Source organism: Archocentrus centrarchus, chromosome 12 (genome assembly GCF_007364275.1).
Source record: "Archocentrus centrarchus isolate MPI-CPG fArcCen1 chromosome 12, fArcCen1, whole genome shotgun sequence".
NCBI classification, from domain to species: Eukaryota; Metazoa; Chordata; class Actinopteri; order Cichliformes; family Cichlidae; genus Archocentrus; species Archocentrus centrarchus.
Window position 1 is genome coordinate 5,395,613 of NC_044357.1, and position 20,650 is coordinate 5,416,262.

Sequence of the window (20,650 nt, forward strand, 5' to 3'; positions counted from 1 at the left end):
TGTCCCTGATGTTGCTTTGAAAGTTTCTTATGGATAGGAGGGAGTACTGGCCAAGGAGGTGGCAGAAATAGTCCCATCTCTGTTTGAGAGGGAATTCTTTCTGATAGTGTGCGACTCGGGTTACTAGAATGGAGTTTCTCTTCTTCGACAGCTGGACGCACATGCTCACACTGACTGCTAGTCCTGACTGAAGACTCACTATCCTCACTGGGAGGTGATGGCACAGGGGTCACAGAGGGTGCACTGGACTGACTGGATGTGGGTGCAGGAAACTCCACTGCAGATGGTCTTGGGGTTTCTGTCCAGTTCCTTTTGTCTTTGAAGAAGCTTTGCTCTGCAAAGGTCAGCAAAGACGAATTAAAACAAAGAAAGTGACACATATATCCCAAAACAGAGACATTTCTTCTTCTCTTAGAGTCAGCTTCAGTGCTTCCTTTATTGCTCCCTTTAGCATAGGATACACTGGATCCATCCTTTATGAAAGGAGAGGAGAAAGTAATTCATTGTGACGGAAATTCTGATCGGTTGTGAAAATAATAACACTATACATGATAAACATGATAAACAACGTGAGCAGATCGTGTAATTGTAACTGCATTTTCCATCGCATGCCATAATCTGCTGATATGTTTTGATTTTTTTTTTTAACAACAGCCCGTTAAATGCACACCATCACACTGCTGTAACGAAAGACGACTTCTTGTTGAGTTGTTGCCTGGCATGAAAAACACAGAATTACATAAGCTGTCCAAAGATTATGAACTATATTAACGGATTAATGCATTTAAGGTTCTGTATAATGAGTTAGTTATGTTTGTTGATGTACTGCAGCACTTTGGATTATTATGAATTTATTTGTACTTGAGGTCAGCTGGGATCAGTGATGGATGGAGGGAATTTTACTGCAGTCAGAAATCCTGAACACGGAGGAGGTAAGGAGTTCCACTGGATCACTGAAATGATATAATACAATTACTGAGGAGCAGCAAGTGGGCCTCGCCTCTAAACACAGTGTGAGTGAAGACTTTTAAGACAGAGTTCTGGCCAACTTTGAGCCATCCTGGAAAGGTGCCGGTTACGCACTAGTTCTGGTAACATCTCCTCCTCCTAAAAAAAGTCCTCCTAGTAGCAACTATCATGACTACTATTTTTTTCGGTGTTAGATTTCGTGCAATTTGCAGTAAATTGTTCTCGTTTAAATGACCTACATAAAACAAAAGAGTTAGAACACGTTGTGGTGCAGTAAGATGCGCATTTTGTAGTCCATCTTCTACCTATTGTAGTTTCAACATCCGGCGTCACATTGTTAAGGAGTCTAGTGCTCTTCTCTTTTCCTGAGTCCTTATCAGTTCTCCTAGCCACCTCGATGACGTTTTCATCGAGGTCAAGGAAAAGAAGTTAGAAAAAGGAAATGGGAGGAATTTTGGACTGCACCCAAAGTATTCCAATATAGCCTTTAGGTGCTATCGGAAACAAAAGGTTTGACCCCCAAAGAGTACTCATTGATCCGATAAATAACACCTGAATACAGCATTTCATAAAAAACAATAAAATAAAAAAACAAGAACACATTGGTAGAGGCGGCTTTATGTAGTGTTGTGGTGGTTACAGTTTCTGACATAGCTGCTGTGGACTCTTTTTTCTGCAATTAAAGCTACAGGTTGTAAACGCACTGTCTTGGGAAAAAAAACCGATCATTTCTATTTCCATTAGGTGAAGCACCACGGTTTCTCATTTGAGGTAATAATAAGGTGGTAAGGTAAGCCATAGAACCGACACGACCTCGGAAAGCAGGGGATTCCGAGGAACCCCAAAGGCAACATCAGCTGGGTTCAAACCAGATGGAGGCTGGGCGCTGGGCTATACTGGCTTCTGCTGCTTAACAACACAGGGAGAACAACACATACATACACACACTGTAGAGCAGAGGACTGTGGGCACCGCTAGCTAAGTAGATATCGCTACTGGTAAGATAAAGTCTATCATGAGTTGAAGGTTAGTGTCGCCGGCTGGGCTCCGACCCATAGCTGAATGAAGTTTAACAGGCTAACGTCGGGTTTAGCTCTCATGAAGCGGCTAGCAGTGTTGGCTACAAGTGCCGCCTGCCTCTAGCTGCCAGCTCATGAGAACCGCTAGCTGCTTGAAGCGGCTCGTTAAATATTGTGACCAGCCGGCTAACGACGTTAGCTGTTCAGCCTGAGATGTCAAGCGGTAACTAGCTCAGTAACGCAGAAGTCTGGGCGCATTTACACTGTGTGCTTTCTCGGTCCCTCTGGGAAACGAGCTGACCGCAGAGAAATGGCTTTTATTTGTTCATCGGCCGTTTAAGCCAGCAATGCGTACTTCATCGTCTCTGAATACAATTAGCTCGCCGGCGTCGGATTACTGCACCCCGTGGCACAGCAGTGCCCTGGTCAGAGGCGACACACGTCGCATTTCGCATAATGAGTGATCAATATGACAAGGTTCACGTCGAGCAAATGAAATCGTTCGGCGAGGATGCAGAGAAGGAGGGTGTGGATACGGAGGAGCAGGTGCCAGTCTCCTCTCCTTCTGCCTCTATCTCACCAGATCATTCCAGCATCACCATAACCGGTACAGATGCATCCAGCACTCCTCTGCTTTGTAAACCAACAGGTAAAAGTCGTAGTAAGCCGGGCAAAGACGACAAGAAACACACGTCTGATGCGACATCGCATGGGTTTGTAGTTTCCTCTGAGAAAAACTTGAACAGACTGGGGTATGAGCGGACACTTCATGTCAAGGGAACTGGAAAGTTACAGCAGGGAAAGTCAGAGACAAATGGCAACTATGTAACCATCCACACAGCCAAAAACACCGAAGAAACACGCCGAGAGGACGGATTCAAACTTGCAAAGAAGCGGAGACCTGTGACAGTGGATACCTCAAAAGCCAAAACCTCTTTGGAGGCGCTGAAGATAAGCATCAAGCAGCTGAAGTGGAAAGAGGTGTGTTACAGTAGGCTGTCATCTAATGTCTTTGCTGTTTGAGATTATATGCGGTTTACTCTGCACCTATGTGCTGTGTAGGTTTTATTATCCGGCAGGATAGTAGCCATGCAGGGGGAGAGGGGATCCCAAACATCAGTTTCTCACAGCATCAGTCTTTCATCCAGGCATGCAAATGTGCATATGTCACAGCTTCTTTCTTACTGTTCTGTAACCACGAGCCACTGAGAACCATGTCTGAAAATCTTTATAATTGTAACCACTGCCTCTTATAAGCATCACTGTAATGGACAATTAAGACCTGGATATGGTATTGCATTAGCCTTTCTCCCCTTGTGTGTTTCGTCTCTCCACTGTTCCAGCTCTGTTATTTTATAACAGAGCTATACTCTTGCAAAATATAAATCACAAAATGATTTTATATATATATATTCAGAAGATGGAAATGAGAAAACAGATGAAACGATGACGATATGGCTGTAATGTTGTGACAGGAAATAGAGCAGGAGTGAGTGGATTCCTAAAGACGTGGATCTGTTCCTACTCATCCAAACTTTATGATCCTGTTTAGCGCCTGTCACTCAGCACGGATTTGAAGCTCACTACAGATAGGTCAGTGAGGTTGTCAGTGCTGGTGCTGCTGTATATTTTTGACTACAAAATGCACTTTAAAAAAAAAAAAATTATCATGTGGATTTTTACCAGCGGCGACAACAAGGCTCATGTTGTTTTCCTCTTCTGAGTCATGTTTCTCTGCCTGTGTGTGTGTGTGTGTGTGTGTGTGTGTGTGTGTCATCATGGCAAAATGTACTCCTGGAGGCACTTACTGTACTGGGAACTATGAAGGTGGTTTTCAGTGATCTGGCAAGTATTTCTATTTCTTTCTGTGAACATAATTTGTGGCATAGACATGTTGCAGAAGCACAAGATAAACTCGGAGAACTCAGAGGTGGGTGGTTGAGACCAAGTACTCATAGAGAAATGTGTATGGATGCGACTTGAGAACCAATTCCCAACTGGCAAAATGCATCAGAATCATAACTTCCAACTTATTTCTTCTTCTTATATCTGGTGGAATTTCTGACAGCTGCAAAACAGCGTCTTCATGCTCGTGACAGCAGTTTTCTGCTTAGTTTCTAGACTGTTTCCAGAGTCAGCGACAGACATGCAGCACATTTTAAAAGTAGGAGTTTGTTCCTGGGCGGCGTGGTGGTTAGCACTGCTGCCTCACAGCTGGAATAACATCTAGAAGGCCTGGGTTCAATTCCACCGTTGCCCAGGCTTCTCGCCCCTCTGGGTACTCTGATTTCCTCCCACAGTCCAAAGACATGCAGTTAGTGGGGTTAGGTTAATTGGCCACTCTAAATTGCCAGGCTGATGACCTGTACAGGGTGTACCCTGACTCTCGTCCTGTGTCAGCTGGGATAGGCTCCAGCCCCCCACCCCCACCCCCAAACGACCCTGAACAGGATAAGTGGAAGAGAATGGATGGATGGAGTTTGTTCCTGCCACACCAACACAGTCTCCACTCACCACCCACTCTGTCTCCACATTTGGCTCCCTGTTGCTTTGCCACTTCTCCAAAATGAAATTCAAGTTGAAGGGTCATTGTTTTGACACAGTGGAGATCCTGCAAAGTGCAAATAATCAAGCTTCAAGTGGTGCAGTTCTGCCCGAGCAGGCTAACTTGAATAGGAGATTTAATGCTTTGATTGTTGCCTGGCAGGCACTGTTTTCAGTTGTTTTGTAGAACAACCAGTTAATGAGCTAATTAGTAGCCTCAGAGTATAATGACTTATCTTTTCCTATAACTATCTAGATGTTAGAAAGCAGGATTGCCATCAACTTAGCCACAACCTGACAGTTTCAGTCCGCCTGCATCCGATGTATAAAATTACAGTGGACGGCTGTTGACGCGTTCTAAATGACAGTTTTCAAACATTTATGAGAGGCCTAATTGATCCCTTTCTTCTTACTCCGAGTTGTAAACACCATCTGTTAATTTTGAATGTGATGCAATTAATACCTGCTATCAGGCATTATTACCGCGGGCTTCATTATGTATGAGAGGTGAAAAAAGGCAATTCGATGAGACAGGCGTGGTAAGGACCCTGCTTATCACCGGCGACCAAGCAGTGACACTTGGACCCCTTCAGGTCTCACACTGGGAATGATAGGCAGAAGGTCTATACGTTACCACACCTTTTCTGCACAATGAACCCCCAACAAAGCCAGTGGCGCTTTAGATCTTGTGTCATTTTGAAAGCACCTGTCAGCATCTCTGGAGGGGCTGAAACTTAAGTAGCCTGGCTACATTTGGCAATTATTAAATTAACCCCCCCCTTCAGCGAGTTGGAATACACGTAGCAGTAACATATTGAAATCAATTTTACAAAGTTTGACAAGATTTGAGAGGCTGATGAGGCTTTAAGGAGCATCCAGATTGCTGCGTCTCTACATCTGTGCTGTCAACTGACTTTCAGCATATGGCATTCTCCTAAACAGTGGGGAATCATTAGCCTTAAGCTCCTCTAATCCAATCAACTTTTAGTCCTCTTTGAGGCAGAGAGAATGCCAGCCTGAGGGTCAACTTCAGAATAGTAGAGTAATGACCGTGCATGTCAACATATGCATGGTATTTTCATAAGGATCCCACAGACTAAGCTGACATTTTGAATGAATGCGTATGGATTTTAAAATGCTTTATGCCTAGAGGCTTCTGTGGAGCTCCCGCTGGAAACTATAAATGCTATTTACTGGAGGTATGGCAGATTGGGTGCAGCTTGAAATATCTGTGCTGCAGTAACCTATAAGCCAAGTGTTTTTTTTTTTTTTTCTTTCTTCTCATTCAAAGAGTGGCTCATAAAGCTAACTTTGCCCACATGTTGCACGCTAACCAGTCCGTGCAAACACAAGATGGCTATTTTTGGGTGTGATCCCTGCTCTAAATAATTTGACCTCACTCTCTTACACGACGACAGCGTTTCACGCTGGCATCTGTGTGGCAGTATTTATAGCCGGTCTCTCAGTCTCTCCCCGAGTCATTAATAAGATGTTTATCTTGTAGCAAGGCAGCAGAGTGGGTTGAGTCAAAGTAGAATTCAGGCTCGCGATGATGTGCTGCTGACTTATCAGTGTAATCTGATAAAGGCCTGCTGATGTAATAAAGTCATAGCCTCCATGACTCAGTTCTTCCCAGCTCCGCGTTGATGCTTTGAACTTGCTAGCTCTGAGATGTGTGTTTAATTTATCAGCTGTGAGGAATCTTTAAAATAAACAATTTATCTGAGCATGTCTGAAGGTAGAAAGCCGGTACAAATGTGGAGCAGTGCAGTGTTAACCCACCTTATGGTCTACTTGGATAATATGGCGGCTGACTTTTGGATGAGTTAAAAAAAAAATTATTCAGAGCGTTTTGTACAGCTTTAATTATTGTTGAGAGAATAATCCTCCCATTGTATTATTGTAGGGTCTTTACCCATAATACAAAGCGCCTTCAGGCGACAGTTTGTTGTGATTTGGCGCTATATAAATAAAATTGAATTGAATTGAATTACTTGTAGTTGTATCACAACCATAAAAAGCTGATAGTTTGGAGGCTACACATAGCTGGAAAAAAACCCCACATAATCCTTTCTTTGAGTGATGTGAGGTTGTTTAAATATCTTTAATGCATCTTATTGTAAGATATTTGGTGGTGTGTGTGTGTGTGTGTGTGTGTGTGTGTGTGTGAGCAGATGAGGTGTAGAAGACAAAATCGCGTTCCTTGTGCCAGTAGGATTTCCTTGCTGCATAAATCCTCTTTATAGTATCACCTCTCCTCCTCTTTCTCAGCTCTTCACAACACAACACGCACTACCTGCCATCTTTGGGCACGGTTATCCCCGTTTCCTCGGTTCACTGCGAGGATAAGCACCTTTCTAATGTCCTGAGTCATCCTGATGGATTAAGCCTTCGTTCTTGTTTGCAAACACAAATTGCTTAATTATTTGTTCCCGTCATACTGTACGTTTTTTAGGCTCCTATTATGCCTCCCTTTCACTGCTCTTTCTTGCTTTTCTCAGTTTCCTTTGGGAAGGCGAGCAGCCTGTGACATCTACTGGCACGGTGTTTCCTTCCATGACAATGAAAATATCGTCTCAGGGCAGGTCAACAAGTTCCCAGGTATTTCACAGATTCTTCCTCTCTCCTGCTGTCTCCTAAATAGCGAACCCTGTTTTCTAATGCTTGCTGAACTGCAGCTGGCAAAATGGGTTTTATTATTTATTACAGTATGGACTCAATATTCTGTTATCATAACCAGGTTTATACATGACCTCAGGCACTCTATTCTGAGCCAACAAGGGTTGTTAAAATGGTTAATAGCTCTTTTATGGAATCATTCTGCTTATTGTAAAACAGGCAACAATATACACTCACTTTATTAGGCTCAACAAGGTGCTGGGAACATTCCTCAGAGATTTTGGTCCATATTGCCATTTGAGTACACTGAACTCAGTTTCTTGAGGCCATGTGAACTGTAGTCTCAGTTTCCTGTTCTTAGCTGACAGGCGCGGGACCCTGTGTGGTCTTCTGCTGCTGTAGCCCATGGTTCAACATGATATGCATTCAGTGATGCTCTTCAGTGTTACAAAACTCACATCAGTGTTCTAGGGTTGATGAGCAGTTGAGCAGGTGTACCTAATAAAGTGGCCTGTGAGTGTACGTTAATGTGACTGCAGTTGTGTTTTCAGTTTTATCTTTAAAACCGCCCCTTCAGGAATGATCGAAATGCTGAGAAAGATCAACCTGAGCAGAGCAGTTCGGACTATGCAGGAGTTGTTCCCAGAGGAATACGACTTCTATCCCCGCTCCTGGATCCTGCCGGAAGAGTACCAGCAGTTTACCACACAGGTATGGTTGCGCGAGTTTAAAATAAGCAAATAAATAAATAAATAAAAATAGACACAAACAAAAATGTGATATTGGATAAGAAAACAGCTGCTAAGAGTATTTAACTGTATTTCTGTGCAACTATAGAAGGGAAAGCATAGAAGCTATACTGTATGTGGCTAAGTTATATCATGGATTTACACTAATATGATGAGAAAACACCAGAAATGGAAACTGGAGTGTTTCCAAGATGTATTTTTTTTTTTTTTTTTTTTTTTTTACAAATTTACTCTTTTTGATACTTTATGTCAAATGCAAAAATCAGGCAACATGCACTGTAAAATTAAATAAAGCAAAAACTGGCACAGTAAACAAAAGAGACATTTAATGTAAATAATAATGTAATGAATAATTAAGCTAAAAACCTAGAAGTTGATCAAAATTTAAAAAAAAATTTAAATGTTAAATGGATAGATGGGTCAGCTGCAAAGGGTGGTGTTTAAGGCAAATAAAATAAAATTATAAAAAATTATTATTACATGTTGAAATATGTAAATAGCTTGGTGATGCATACTGGTCAGTACTTTTGAGGAGATTACTTTGTAACCATATGTTATGTCCAGCAGGGGGCGCCAGAATATTGCTGTTCTTCTTCCCAATTTTCCTTTCAGCTGATAAAAGCCTTGCATCCATACCTCAGTATTATAATATAAATCTGTCTTATTGATTGAGTCCCTCTGAAGACAAATACATAGGAGTAATACACTGAAAGACTGACGGTGATTCATCTTTTAGGTAGAGATGAAAGCCTCGATAAAGCGGGTAAATGTGAGCCTTTTGCAAAATTCAGACTACCCAAAGCTTTGATTACTGCTTCCTGTGCATATTTATTTAACTATATTTCACAATAAGAAACCCACTGAGCATGAAGAATATGAGTCACTACAGCTTTTCTTCCACCTGTCTCTGTTGCAGATTCGCATGGTGAAGGAGAACGATGCCACAGTGAATCCCACTTTCATTGTCAAGCCGGACGGGGGCTCTCAGGGGGACGGTATCTACCTCATCCGTGACCCTAGTGACCTCAAGCTCATGACGGGTTCACAGGCCAAACAGGGTGTAGTCCAGGAGTACATCAATAAGCCGTTACTCATCGACAAGCTCAAGTTTGACATCCGGCTCTATGTGCTCATAAAGTCCTTGGAGCCGTTGGAGATTTACATTGCCAAAGAAGGGCTGACTCGTTTTTGCACTGAGCCGTATCAGGTAGTCGTGATGGTTCTGGAAAATGTGCTGGGAAGCTGTGACTATGCAGGTATCAAATTTCATTCTTGTTTTTTTTTTTTTTTTTTTTTTTGTTCTGTGCAGGAGCCAAGCCAGAAAAATCTTAGCCACGTCTTCATGCACCTGACAAACTACTCGCTCAACGTCCACAGTGGCAACTTTGTGCACTCAGACAGCCAGAGCACAGGCAGCAAGCGCACTCTCTCCAGTGTGCTGTACAGGTTAGCAGCTAAAGGTGTAGACATCAAGAGGGTGTGGTCGGATATCATCGCTCTTGTTATCAAGACTGTCATTGCTGTGGTGCCTGAACTTAAAGTCTACTACCAGGCTGACATTCCTCCTGGGAAACCAGGACCCACGTGCTTCCAGGTAAAAGAAGTGAAAGAATATCAATGCGTTTTTCATATTAGCACTGCCTTAATTACCTTTTCAATTAGTTGTCACAATTAGTTGTGCTGAAGTTAAGAAAATAAAGCAATCTGAACTCGTCTTTCGTTATTGATTTTTATTTGAAGTGGCACCATGCACAATATTAACCTCAATGTTGCCATTTGATGCTTTGCACCAGAGTTAGCTTAAAGCTAACTTGCATCTGCAGCCCCTTAGCAGGTTACAGCTACAGGATGTTACTGATAATCTGTGTGCGTGTCTCAGATATTAGGCTTTGACATCTTGCTGATGAAGAACTTGAAGCCGGTATTGTTAGAAGTCAACTCCAACCCTAGTATGAGAATCGAACACGAGCAGGAAGTAAGAGTGAATGCAGACATCAGCATTATCATATTATTATAACTCATTTATATTACTGTAATCAGTACTCGCTTATTTCAGGTGGCACCTGGAGTTTTTGAATATGTTCCCAGTCCGGTGGATGAAGAGGTGAAAGTGGGCGTGATCAGAGACACTCTGCGCCTCATGGACCCGAGCCACAAGAAACCCACAATGTAAATATATGTACATGCACACACTGACACGCACACGTGCACACGCGCAGCCTGAAGTCCTTGCATTCTTGTCTGCATGTTCACTTTTAAGGACATGATATCTCACTCTGCCCATCCCTCCTCGGAGCTCTCCCTAAGCTTGTTAAATGGAAAAATTAAATTCAGCTGAGCCGTGGTGGAAAGTCACACATTACTGTACGAGTCTGGTGGCTCAGTCTCTCTCTGGCTGACTGGCCCTGTGTGGTGCCTGGCAATAAATCTCCTCCTCCATTAGGTTTTTGTTTAAACCCCCCCCCCAAGTCTGTTTTTCTTTTATGACAAGAGGATTTACAGCTTCTGTTCAGCCACCATCTCAATTTCTTGTCTTTTTGTCACTTTCTCCGTCCTTCCCTCGCTTTTTTTTTTGCCCCCCTCCTCAGATTATTCTCTTGAGAGGGCTCTTATTGGGCATATTGTCCACATAGCTATTAAAAGTCATGATCAGTGACATGCTGATGTGATCTGCCTATTATAAATGTAATCTGCTGTATTTTTATGCAGCTAGATCCGTATTCTTAACTCGTCTATAGAGCAAATACAGTATAGACATTATTATATATTGAAAAGCTCTTCCCTTTTAAAGACCCCTGATCCTTTAATTTAAAGTCCCTAAAATCTTATAAGATAGTACTGTGCAAAAGTCTTGTGCCAGGTGTTTTTTTTTTGTTTTGTTTTTGTTAAGCCACTTCACACTGATTCAAGTGTAAAAAGGCACTTATCTCCAGGAGTGAACCAGTGTTGTGGTTACACGTAACACACACTTAGCAAAGAACCAATTATAAATTGTATCTTTAGGCACTTTGTTAGTAGCAGCCTTTTGCAAAAACGCAATTTGTTCCCATTTCTTTAGTCAAATCTATGAAAAATGTCAAAGAGTTTGACAAGCAAAAAATAGTATTTTTGCACCAACAAGGTGATTCCCAAAGAGCTGTTAGTTGTAAATATGTCATATCTCAGCGTGGTGTGCAGTGTGTCCTTAAAGAATTTGAGAAAACTTGACAAGTGGAGGACGAATGAAGAAGTAGCAGGCTCAAAAAAATCTATGTACAGCAGATGAACAGTATCTGAAAGTCATGTCCTTAAGAAATGGGAACCAATCCAGTAAAGACCTGACACAGGACCTGAGAGATGCATCTGGCCTATCAGCTGATCCATCTGTTCACTGAGGCGTGATCAGAAATGGTCTCAGTGGAAGGACGGCTGTCAGGAAGCCATTCTTAAAGAAGAGAAACAGGAAGAAAAGGCTGAGGTATGCAAAATTACACAAAAACTGGACTGAAAATTTATGGCAACAGGTCTGATGGAGTGATGAATCCAAATCTGAAATTTTTTTATTCTAGTTGAGGTAACGAGAGAGGTACAAGATTAAGTGTCTACAGCCAACTACTGAAAGAAATTAGAAGAAAGCTGCCTAAGAGAGTTCAAACTGTGTTGAAGCATAAAGGTGGTCACACCAAATATTGACTTAATATCATTGGAATTGTCTGTTTTTTTGCCTTATTTCCCATTTTCCTAGAAAAAAAGTAAAGAACCGAGGGCTCAGGCGTTACTTCACAAAATAGTGCGTGCATTTAGCTGGGTACCAATACCAAGGCTGTTAATAAATCATTAAGTATGTCCCAGAATAGATGCCTCAAATCAAGATCAAAGGAAACCTCATGAAAGCATCTCGACACATGATAACTTGACCAGCAGTTATGTAACTCTGTACATGGTTAAAGAAACAAAAACATTCAGAGAATCATGAAGTCAGGTTGTGATTACAGGGAGTTGTTCTGTCAGCTGTGCAAATGGTGCTGGTGGTAATGTCTTGTGGTTAAAGAGAGAGTTACACTAATTATGTCCCAACTAGCCATTGCTAATACTTATTAAATTAGCCGTTAGATTGGCTCTGTGCCGAAAAATGTAATCATATGCCAACAACACAGCCACAGAAAATGAACTCTTTAATCATTCAGCTCCACACAGTGCAACTACTGTGATTTCAAATAAATAAATCAAATCTGCACAAAGGCACAGGCAGCAAATGCGTGCCTGTCTAATTGAAACCGCACTCAGTGCCAATTCATATTTTTAAAATCAAGCGACTCGAGTGGACAGATGTGGCACTAAGCAGTTATACGGTGTAAAGGTGCTCCGTTATGAAAGTCCCACTCAAGTAAAAGAAGCTTGTTGCCATAGAGATATCGTTTATACAGGTGCATCAGGTATTTCACAGCTTTATATCATTTCATTCTTTTCTATAATGCTGGATAAAAACAAGTCCAAAGAGGCATTAGGAAGAATACACTTTGAGGACATTAGGGTGTTAAAAGTGTTTTGAAGAGAAAATTAAAATCTGAGGGATCTGGTGGATTATATCTCTGATAAAGAAACTGTTTCTGCTTCACACAGATTCAGTACTTTAATAGGAGGCAACTGTTTTCTTTTTAATCCTGCAGAATTTGCGAATTATTAACGAGCAGGCTTTCTGGAGCACAAACTGAATGTCCCCAGCATTGTTACGGAAGGTTAAGTAATCGGTTTACTCCACAGATGGTCTACCAATAAGTAAATCTATGTGTATTGTGTTTGCTGACAGCTGGTCTGCAGTGGGATGGATGGGATCCAGTCTGTCAGAACACAGAAATGAGCCAAGTATGAATTTCACTGGTTAAGATGAAGTGAAATGAGGGTGAGAGCTGACCAGGCACACACTAACAGCTGAGTGAAAAAAAAACCCAGCTGTGCTGCTATTTAAATGAATGAGGCAGGCTTATAGGAGAGAGATAAGTAAATATGAAATGGCAGAGTAGTTGGCAGTGGAGGGTAAGTGGCATTTTGGAGAGAAGGGCGAAGAGATAAATGAGGAATTCTAAGAAGCGCTGTGTGATGGTATCAGTGACTCTCAGACATGCACTCCTCTCACCCTGCTCATTAATCCGATGTATGATGTCTCTGAGAGTGATTTATGAGCCGTTATGAGAGGTGAGTGAGAGCTGAGCGCCGTAGCCTTACCTTAAAATAGAGGGCAAGGCACATTTATTACAAAAGCATCATCTGCATAAAAAGAAAGACGTTAGATTGAGGGCAGAGGATTGCGAGAGTTTTTCGATGGCTTCCTGCCGGGAAAACCTCGGAAGAAAATTCTCGTGAGGGTCGGTTTATGTTTGTGTATTGAAACAGCTGAGAAAAGAGGCTTTGAATTAGTCGCACACGCGCACATTAAGACAAGAAGTTTCCCATTGTCAGTTTCTGACGACAAATTGGGCGCATATGCTCGGCTCCCGTGCGTCTTTTTAAAAAAATCTGCCATTCTTCACCTTTTCCTCCCTCGCTTCGCCTCCATCAGTTTTCCTCCGCTGAAATGTTTGCAGACGTTCGCCTCGCTGTCTGTCTGCCTGTCAGCTTCTGTTGAGGATGTGTCCGTTTTTAGCAGAGCCCGTCCTGTCTAAATAGATGTGGGTGGCGTTCTTCTGGCTTTGAGGGCTGATTGATTCTATTAAACATTCAGCAGCGCTCGCTCAGTGCCATTCACACTGCTTACTAATTCATGGAGAAAGAAACTGCCTCATAAAAGTCAGCAGTGCTCTGTCCCCTTGAGTGTTACCTTTTTGTTGCACATGCGTCTCAAAACACACGCACATGATCAGAGTTGAGCTTTTAGCCCCCCCCACCCTGCACTCACACAGGTGCTTTTTTTGTTTTTTCACTTATTCTAGCTTTTAGTTAAGTTTCTTCTATAGGGATATTTTAAGGTCACAGCACTCCATGTTCTAAAAAGAATGATGAAGGTATAATTTGTTCTGACCTACCAGGTGAGAGTGAGGGGAGATGTCAGTCAAGCACAGCGTGTACACACCCAAAGAGCTCCAAGGACAGACTCGCACAGTCCTCGCGGTTTACATTAATTCCCTGTGAAAAAGAGCCTGCCACTCAGGAATATCACAGTGGGTTAGCTGGTGGGAGGGACAGAGAGTGACGGTAAAATGAGGGATTTTGTATTTGCAGAAGTGTAACTAATCCAAGCTGACAGTTTGCTTGTTTGTTTTTACATTTTACAGCTAAAGATTACCTTTATTATGGATAAAAGTACCATCACAAAATCTGAGATTTTAAAATGAATGGATTAGTCTCTGTGTAACTTGTTTTTGAAGGAACAGAGGATTTGTGTTTATCTAATAATCGTGCATTCGTTCTCATTTGCCTCATGAAGTTGTAATTTAATGCTTGCGTGGAAGAAATTTAGCAGACTATCGTCTGAACCGGCTTATTAACTGCTTTTGTGTAACGGGAGGTCGATGGACTGAATCAAAGGTTCACGGACTTCTTTTGGTCTTTTGCTTTTTTTTTTTTTGTTTGCTTAATTCAAAGCATCATAAACGAACCTCTAAAAGCACAGCTTGTCCATCACCTGAGGTTGACACCGAAATGGTCTTATAGGTCTTTGTGCGAGCACACGTTTTTGCTGAGCAATGCAGAACGCTGCGTACCCAGGTGAAGGATGAGTCGCACGCTGCTTCGTTCAATCCTGCCTGAACCACTTAGCTTAATTACTTTTCCAGATTTGTGTCAACTTTTCCCTCAATAAGAAACCAACAATTACATTTCGACTCTCTTTCTCGTAGCTGCACCTTACCGCTGACAGTGAATGGTGGGTCTGTAAGCACAGACAGCAAAAAGGCTGCGCTGAGACTGCGAGACAGGAAATGTTGAGTCAGTTACTCGTGCTTCATGCTGCACTGTCATTCCCAGCCAGGCCAGACTTTAAGTGCAGATTCAAGTGAAAAGCAGGGTGCATTTATCTGCCTCGGGTGGTGTGCTATCTGTGGCTTAGGTGACAAAAGCTCTCCGAGTTGGTCTTGCATTTAAGTGCTGTTGGGCCTGGAGGATATTTCTCAGCAATGGACTTGCACAACAGAAACCATCTGAAGTCTCTTGAGTCTGCTGAGCTTGCAAATTAATCCATTCATTAATGTACATTAAATCTGTTTTGCTTTCATTTGGTTCTCTCTTGTTGTTCTGCACCAAAAGTTCCCAACAGAGGGCTGGTGGGTTTGAACAAGGGGAAGAGATTCCCATGGAAGAAGAGTCACAAGAGAAGAGCCAGGATGAAACGGGAGCTCTGCCCTCGTTGTGTCTGAAGCAGGTCTACCCAAAGTACTCCAAGCAGTTCAACTACCTGCGGCTAGTGGAGCGAATTGCAGCTCTCTTCATACGCTTCCTCGGGGTGAAGGGCAACATGCGCCTTGGCCCCACTGCCTTCCGGACCTTCATCAGGTAGGTACACCGATTTATTTATTTGGGATCTATAGACAGCCAGCTCGAACCAACTAAATGAATAACAAAATTTGAGATTTGAGATCTTTTTTTTTTTTTTCCATATGCAAGGAGCAAGGCTGAAATCCAATATTCTGTGGCTGCGGTCTTTGGGCCCTCAGGCAGTCCAGCATTAAAAATACACACTGTAGTGGAAATCACTGCAGGAACACGTCTGAAGGCTGCGGTCAGTGGACACAGTTTGTTGCTGTATCCATGAATTTCAGTTAAAACACTATCATGCAAAAAAAAAAAAAAACTTTTAGAAACAAGATTAAATTCCAGGGAGTGATCCTAATGTAGCAGGAGTGATGTGTGACTGTGTATAGGAGATGATCGTGAAGGGAATCGCAGCCAAATGGTTTCTGCTTTTAAAAGGCGCAGTGAGGGAACTTTTTGATTGCAGCTTGTATGGGGGTGAATTTACTGCACATGGCATGAGTAACCCCCCCCCCCCCCAATTTGTAACGGAAGCCTTAATGCTGAATGTTTTAAACAGGATTCAGGGCAATCAGATGATATCTTTTTAAGGAACGGCCTTGCATATTTGAGCTTATTTTATCTTTCCTGTTCATTTTTTTTTTTTTAGGACTTGTAAACTGAGCAGCAGCAACTTCACCATGGCTTCAGTGGACATCCTCTACATAGATATCACACGCCGCTGGTCGGGCGCGATGTCTGACTCCAGAGAAGCAGGTAACACATACACACAGACGCGCAAAAAATGCATGCCATAACAAAATTATCACAAAGGAAAAATATGTAGAGGACAGAGAGCGGGGCATCCTTGAGACTCGGAGCAAATAATGTGTTTGGAGATAATTGCTTGTCATTCTTTGTCAGATTCCCTCTGACACTGTAATTGAAATGAGCTGAGATCACATTGTGACAATGGTGAGACTATCTGACATGAATTATTCAGACGCTGCACCTTCTGAGGAATGTTTGCGAGGCGGAGCGGATGGATGGAGATCACATGGACGAGCATGGAGGGCCTGTGCAGAGGAGATTGTGGGCTGAATTTAGAATGAGCTCATACGTATTCAGGAACGCTGAAGTCAGCGCCTGTTATTTCTGTGTGTGTGTGTGTGTGTGTGTGTGTGTGTATTTGTGAAGTGGAGGATTTGTAGAGGACTGGGATAAACTTTGACACAGTTTTTTTGTTTGTTTTTTTTTCCCCCAGTTATGTTTGAGTTATGTGACAAATGAGAAAATTCACATTGTTTTTTTTTGTACCAGACTCTACAGAAAAACTTTAACCGTGTCACCCAATAGTTTTTTTTTTTTTTTGAACCCATGGATTTGTTAGTTTTCTAGGTGGAGAACAGAAAAAAGTAGGAAAAAATCTGTGAAACCTAAAATTAAAGTGATATAAATAGAGGTCGAACTTTCCTCTCATCTCATTAAACCGTTAAACTGATGCTTTAATAAAAGATGGTATGGCTGCAATTACACACTGCAGTCACCCTGGCAACCTCCAGCTGTTAAAATGTGTATTCCCTGACCAGATAGCCAGCGGTTACTAGAAGTTGTCGCCAGGTTAAATGGGCCTCAAAGAGGGTGCTGCATCGAAAACCACCTTCCGATCGTTTTGGTCGCGAGCAGGTTGCCACTATTGTCCATAGTTTGCGAGGAAGGCACCAAATTGTCTGCACAAACTTGTGTTGCCACTGTGTTGCCCTTTTCACAGTTTCACTACTTCTTAGCAAGTAGTTGGAGAGTTATTGCTGACCACACCGGCATCTTCCATGCCAACCACGGGTGAACGCGGCAACCTGCTGGCGACAAAAGCAATTGCAAGCAGGTTTTAAACCTCTTTGTGACCAGTGACCTGGTGACCCTGACCTGGTGAGTGGTTGCACACCAGCGTCTGCAACCAATCACCAGGTCAGGGAATACACACTTTTCTCTAAACAGCACTGGCTGCCAGGGGGTTGCCGACCAGTCTCTAGGCCCGTGTGACTGGTGTCTGAACAATATAACCTTCATAAAGATAAGACTATAAGTGTTGCATCACACATTGAGTCATTCAGCCAGGTTATTTCAAAAGGAAATATGACTATGAAGACGTCTATAGATGTTACAGTAAAATTAACTTAAGGAATTTAATTCTAATTAAAAAGAAACTGTAGCTGCCTTTCTTTTGACTCTTAGGCTCCCAGCAAACATTTCAGCATTGAATAACTTTCAGCTGACAGTTTGTTCTCATGCTTTCCTCGACTGAAAAATAGTTTCAAAAATCAAAGTTCTGCAGAATTAGATTTTTATCAGGATTTAACAGCACAGACCTCTTCTCTTCTCTGACTCACAAATGTGCAATCAAATGCCTCATAAACAGCCCAGCTTGATATTTTTGATCATTACAATTTGGATCATTAATTGGTTCTTCTTTGGCCCATGTGCTCCTCTCGCATAAGTAGGGATGGTAATAGTGCCCTTTAAACGTGGTGACAGGTATTTTTTTGTTCTAGCTCTCCTTGGTTCTTATCTTTTTGCTGCTCGTGGCTCACAGTGGTTTCATATATGCCGGACAGACATACAAATACTGTTAATCTTGAGAAAGCTAATAAGGATCTTTTGGGAAATGTCAAACCACTGTGTTAGAATTGCCAGTTTCTCATCTGGTAGCAGCGTGAAAACACTGACTTAATTAACCTGACCTTCTGCTTCACAGGAATGGGACTGCAAGCGTTCGTGGAAGCCTTTTTCTACTTGGCAGCTCGCAGGTTCAAATCCTTGGCGCTGAGGGAGCAGGTAGTGTCACTGCTGGAGCTGTGCGAGACTCAGCTCGGGCCTCAGTCGGGCGTTGAGGAGAGGCGCTCTCTGAGCTGCAGCAGGGCGCTGCCGCGAACCATCAAAACGCTGTGCCTCACCAACCCTCAGCTCAACTCTCCGGCTCCCCTCCGAAGGGCGGCCAGCCAGGACTACCGGCTGCATCAAAGATTCAAGCCTCGCTCGCTCAGAGCAAACGTGGAGAACTGATGAGAGGGAACTAGTCATCCAACCCCCAAACACTGCCTTTAGCATTCTCCACAGGAGCAGGGGAAGGTAGGTGTCCATCCCTCCTCTGCAGCCCCAGAGAAGGACGAGCCGAAGCTGCTGGCTGACTCGCAGGAGGACTGTTCTCAGCCTGATTGCTTTTTCTTCAGAGGAGGAAGATGCCCGCGGGGGGGGGGGGGGGGGTTGTTGGAATGGAAATAGAAGACGATATAAGGAGGTTGGTGCATTTCTTCTTCTTCTCCTGGTGGGATCATATATGAAGAGTGTGATCCAGTCAGGAGGAAGAAATGGCTGCTTTAAATATACTTTCTGATTCTAGAAGGCAGCTATTTGCCTCCCTTTGCATTTGTCTGGTAACCTGTCCACTAAAACCACCTTTCTTTTCAGGGATAACATTAGTCGCTCCACTTGAATCGATTCACACATCACAGATAAAAGAAGTAAAAGGGAGAATCCTCAGTGTATTCTTGAATTTGCACAGTAACTCTTTCAGCTATATTCCTTTTGCACAGAAATGGACGTGAACGTGCATCCGCGCGCTCGGGTCGCAAGTGTTTGAACTCGCGTGCGTGCGTGCGTCGGATGGTCACTGCTGTATTTATTTGCGTTTAGCTTAGCGGCGAAAGCCTGTTGACAGCGAGCGGCTCAGCTGTGCATCCTCCACGAGCCCATTAGCGATGAGTTAAGTGAATAAGTATTCAAAGGGAAAAGGCCACGCTGCCACTTATCCTCTTTCAGTTCAGCAGCTATTCCAGTCAGGCAGCCGCAAGACCTCCAGCAATTATGTTTTTTTAGTAAGTAGCCACACAACTGCCATTGGAAGTAGATGTCTAGAAATAATTGCATGGGGAGACGTTTTACAGTTAAATGAGATTTTGGAGAGCTTTGGTTAGAAAACCTTATGTCTCGCAGTTCCACGATAACATGGCAGCTGCTGGAAGGTCGCTTTTTTTTTTTTTTTAACCTTTTATGCTAATATTATTAAACAAATGAAAGAACTGCAGTGTGGGCAGCTTGTGGAAAACATACAGAGATTTCTGCTACACATACTGTAGGGCAAACTTATTTAATGCAGTGTCGTATTCATGATGTGAAGTAGATGTATGAGGTATTAAACACTGGCACATTATATGAATGACATGTATTGATAACACTATGGACAAATAAACACATTTTGCTCTTTGAACTGAAGATGTGTGGGTTCTTGCGGCTGTGCTAATGACCTGATATTTAAAACATTAATCTGCAGCTCATATGCACACTGTTATTATCCCGCCTTGGAGTAAATTCACCTGCGAGCTCATTAAAAGGGCACCATTTGTCGCATATAATGGCAGCAGGGCTGGCACTTTTCATTGTTTACATCGCCGTCTTCAACGAGGCTGATGGATGAATTTAAAATGGCTCGTTTTCACTCGCTTTAAGACCGTAGATCTGTTTCACAGCACAGCCATCTGCCAATGTTTCCCCGACCTTCTGTTGCAGAGGCTGCCGGTGCCAGCTGATGCCGCATCTCCGGCATCTTCAGTCATCCCAGTTCTTTTGTTGCTGCTGCTAATAACCAGCAGTACTAACGCTTGTTCTTGACCCTGGTTGGTGTGTGTGTGTGTGTGTAAACACAGACTGGAAGAGTGCCACTACTGCAATATCTTTAAATTCAAGTTCATCTCTCCACTGTGCTTGCTTCGTTAGTTGCTGTTGTGTGTGAAGACGCAGCTTATGGGTTTCTCATTTCTAAAATTATAACTCTTGTTAAAACTCTTGAGCCGCCCCTCATTTCTTTAAATTTTACTAAGAAAATGGGGAAACGGGTGCAGGGATTTACTGAAATGTGCAAACATAAATGGAAATGCAGTATACAAGGCAAAAATAATCACAAAACCTCAGCCTTCTCTCAGCTTCTTGACAGCCATCCTTCCACTGAGACACTTTCTGATGAGGCTTCAGCTGAAGGTTGTTGGTTTTTTTTTTGTTTGTTTTAAGGTTTTTCACTTATTTTGTCCTCCACTTGTCCAGTTTCCTCAGGTTTTTTTTAAGGGCACACTATGCCCAACATAGCAAAGAACTGATTTTAAATAGTATATTTTGGCACTTTATTAGTAGCAGCTTGTCACAAAAACACTTTTTTCCCCATCTCTTTAGTCAAATCTATGAAAAATGCCAACAAGAACAGTTTGACAAGCATAAAATAGTCTTTTTGCAAGGTGATTCCCAAAGAGCTATTAATCAAATCTGTCATGTCAT

The 20,650-nt window shown here is 42.6% G+C and overlaps 1 protein-coding gene across 1 annotated transcript; it reads left to right on the top strand.

Annotated features, from left to right (window-relative positions):
- The first annotated feature begins 1,844 nt into the window (after positions 1-1,844).
- On the top strand, positions 1,845-19,592 carry ttll11 (tubulin tyrosine ligase-like family, member 11). The gene is made up of 10 exons (XM_030743033.1): positions 1,845-2,969; positions 7,034-7,133; positions 7,729-7,862; positions 8,817-9,107; positions 9,210-9,494; positions 9,780-9,875; positions 9,957-10,069; positions 15,122-15,367; positions 15,996-16,102; positions 18,081-19,592. Exons 1-10 carry the CDS (start codon positions 2,445-2,447, stop codon positions 18,386-18,388), a joined length of 2,205 nt encoding a protein of 734 aa, XP_030598893.1. The 5' UTR covers positions 1,845-2,444; the 3' UTR covers positions 18,389-19,592.
- The last annotated feature ends 1,058 nt before the right edge of the window (positions 19,593-20,650 follow it).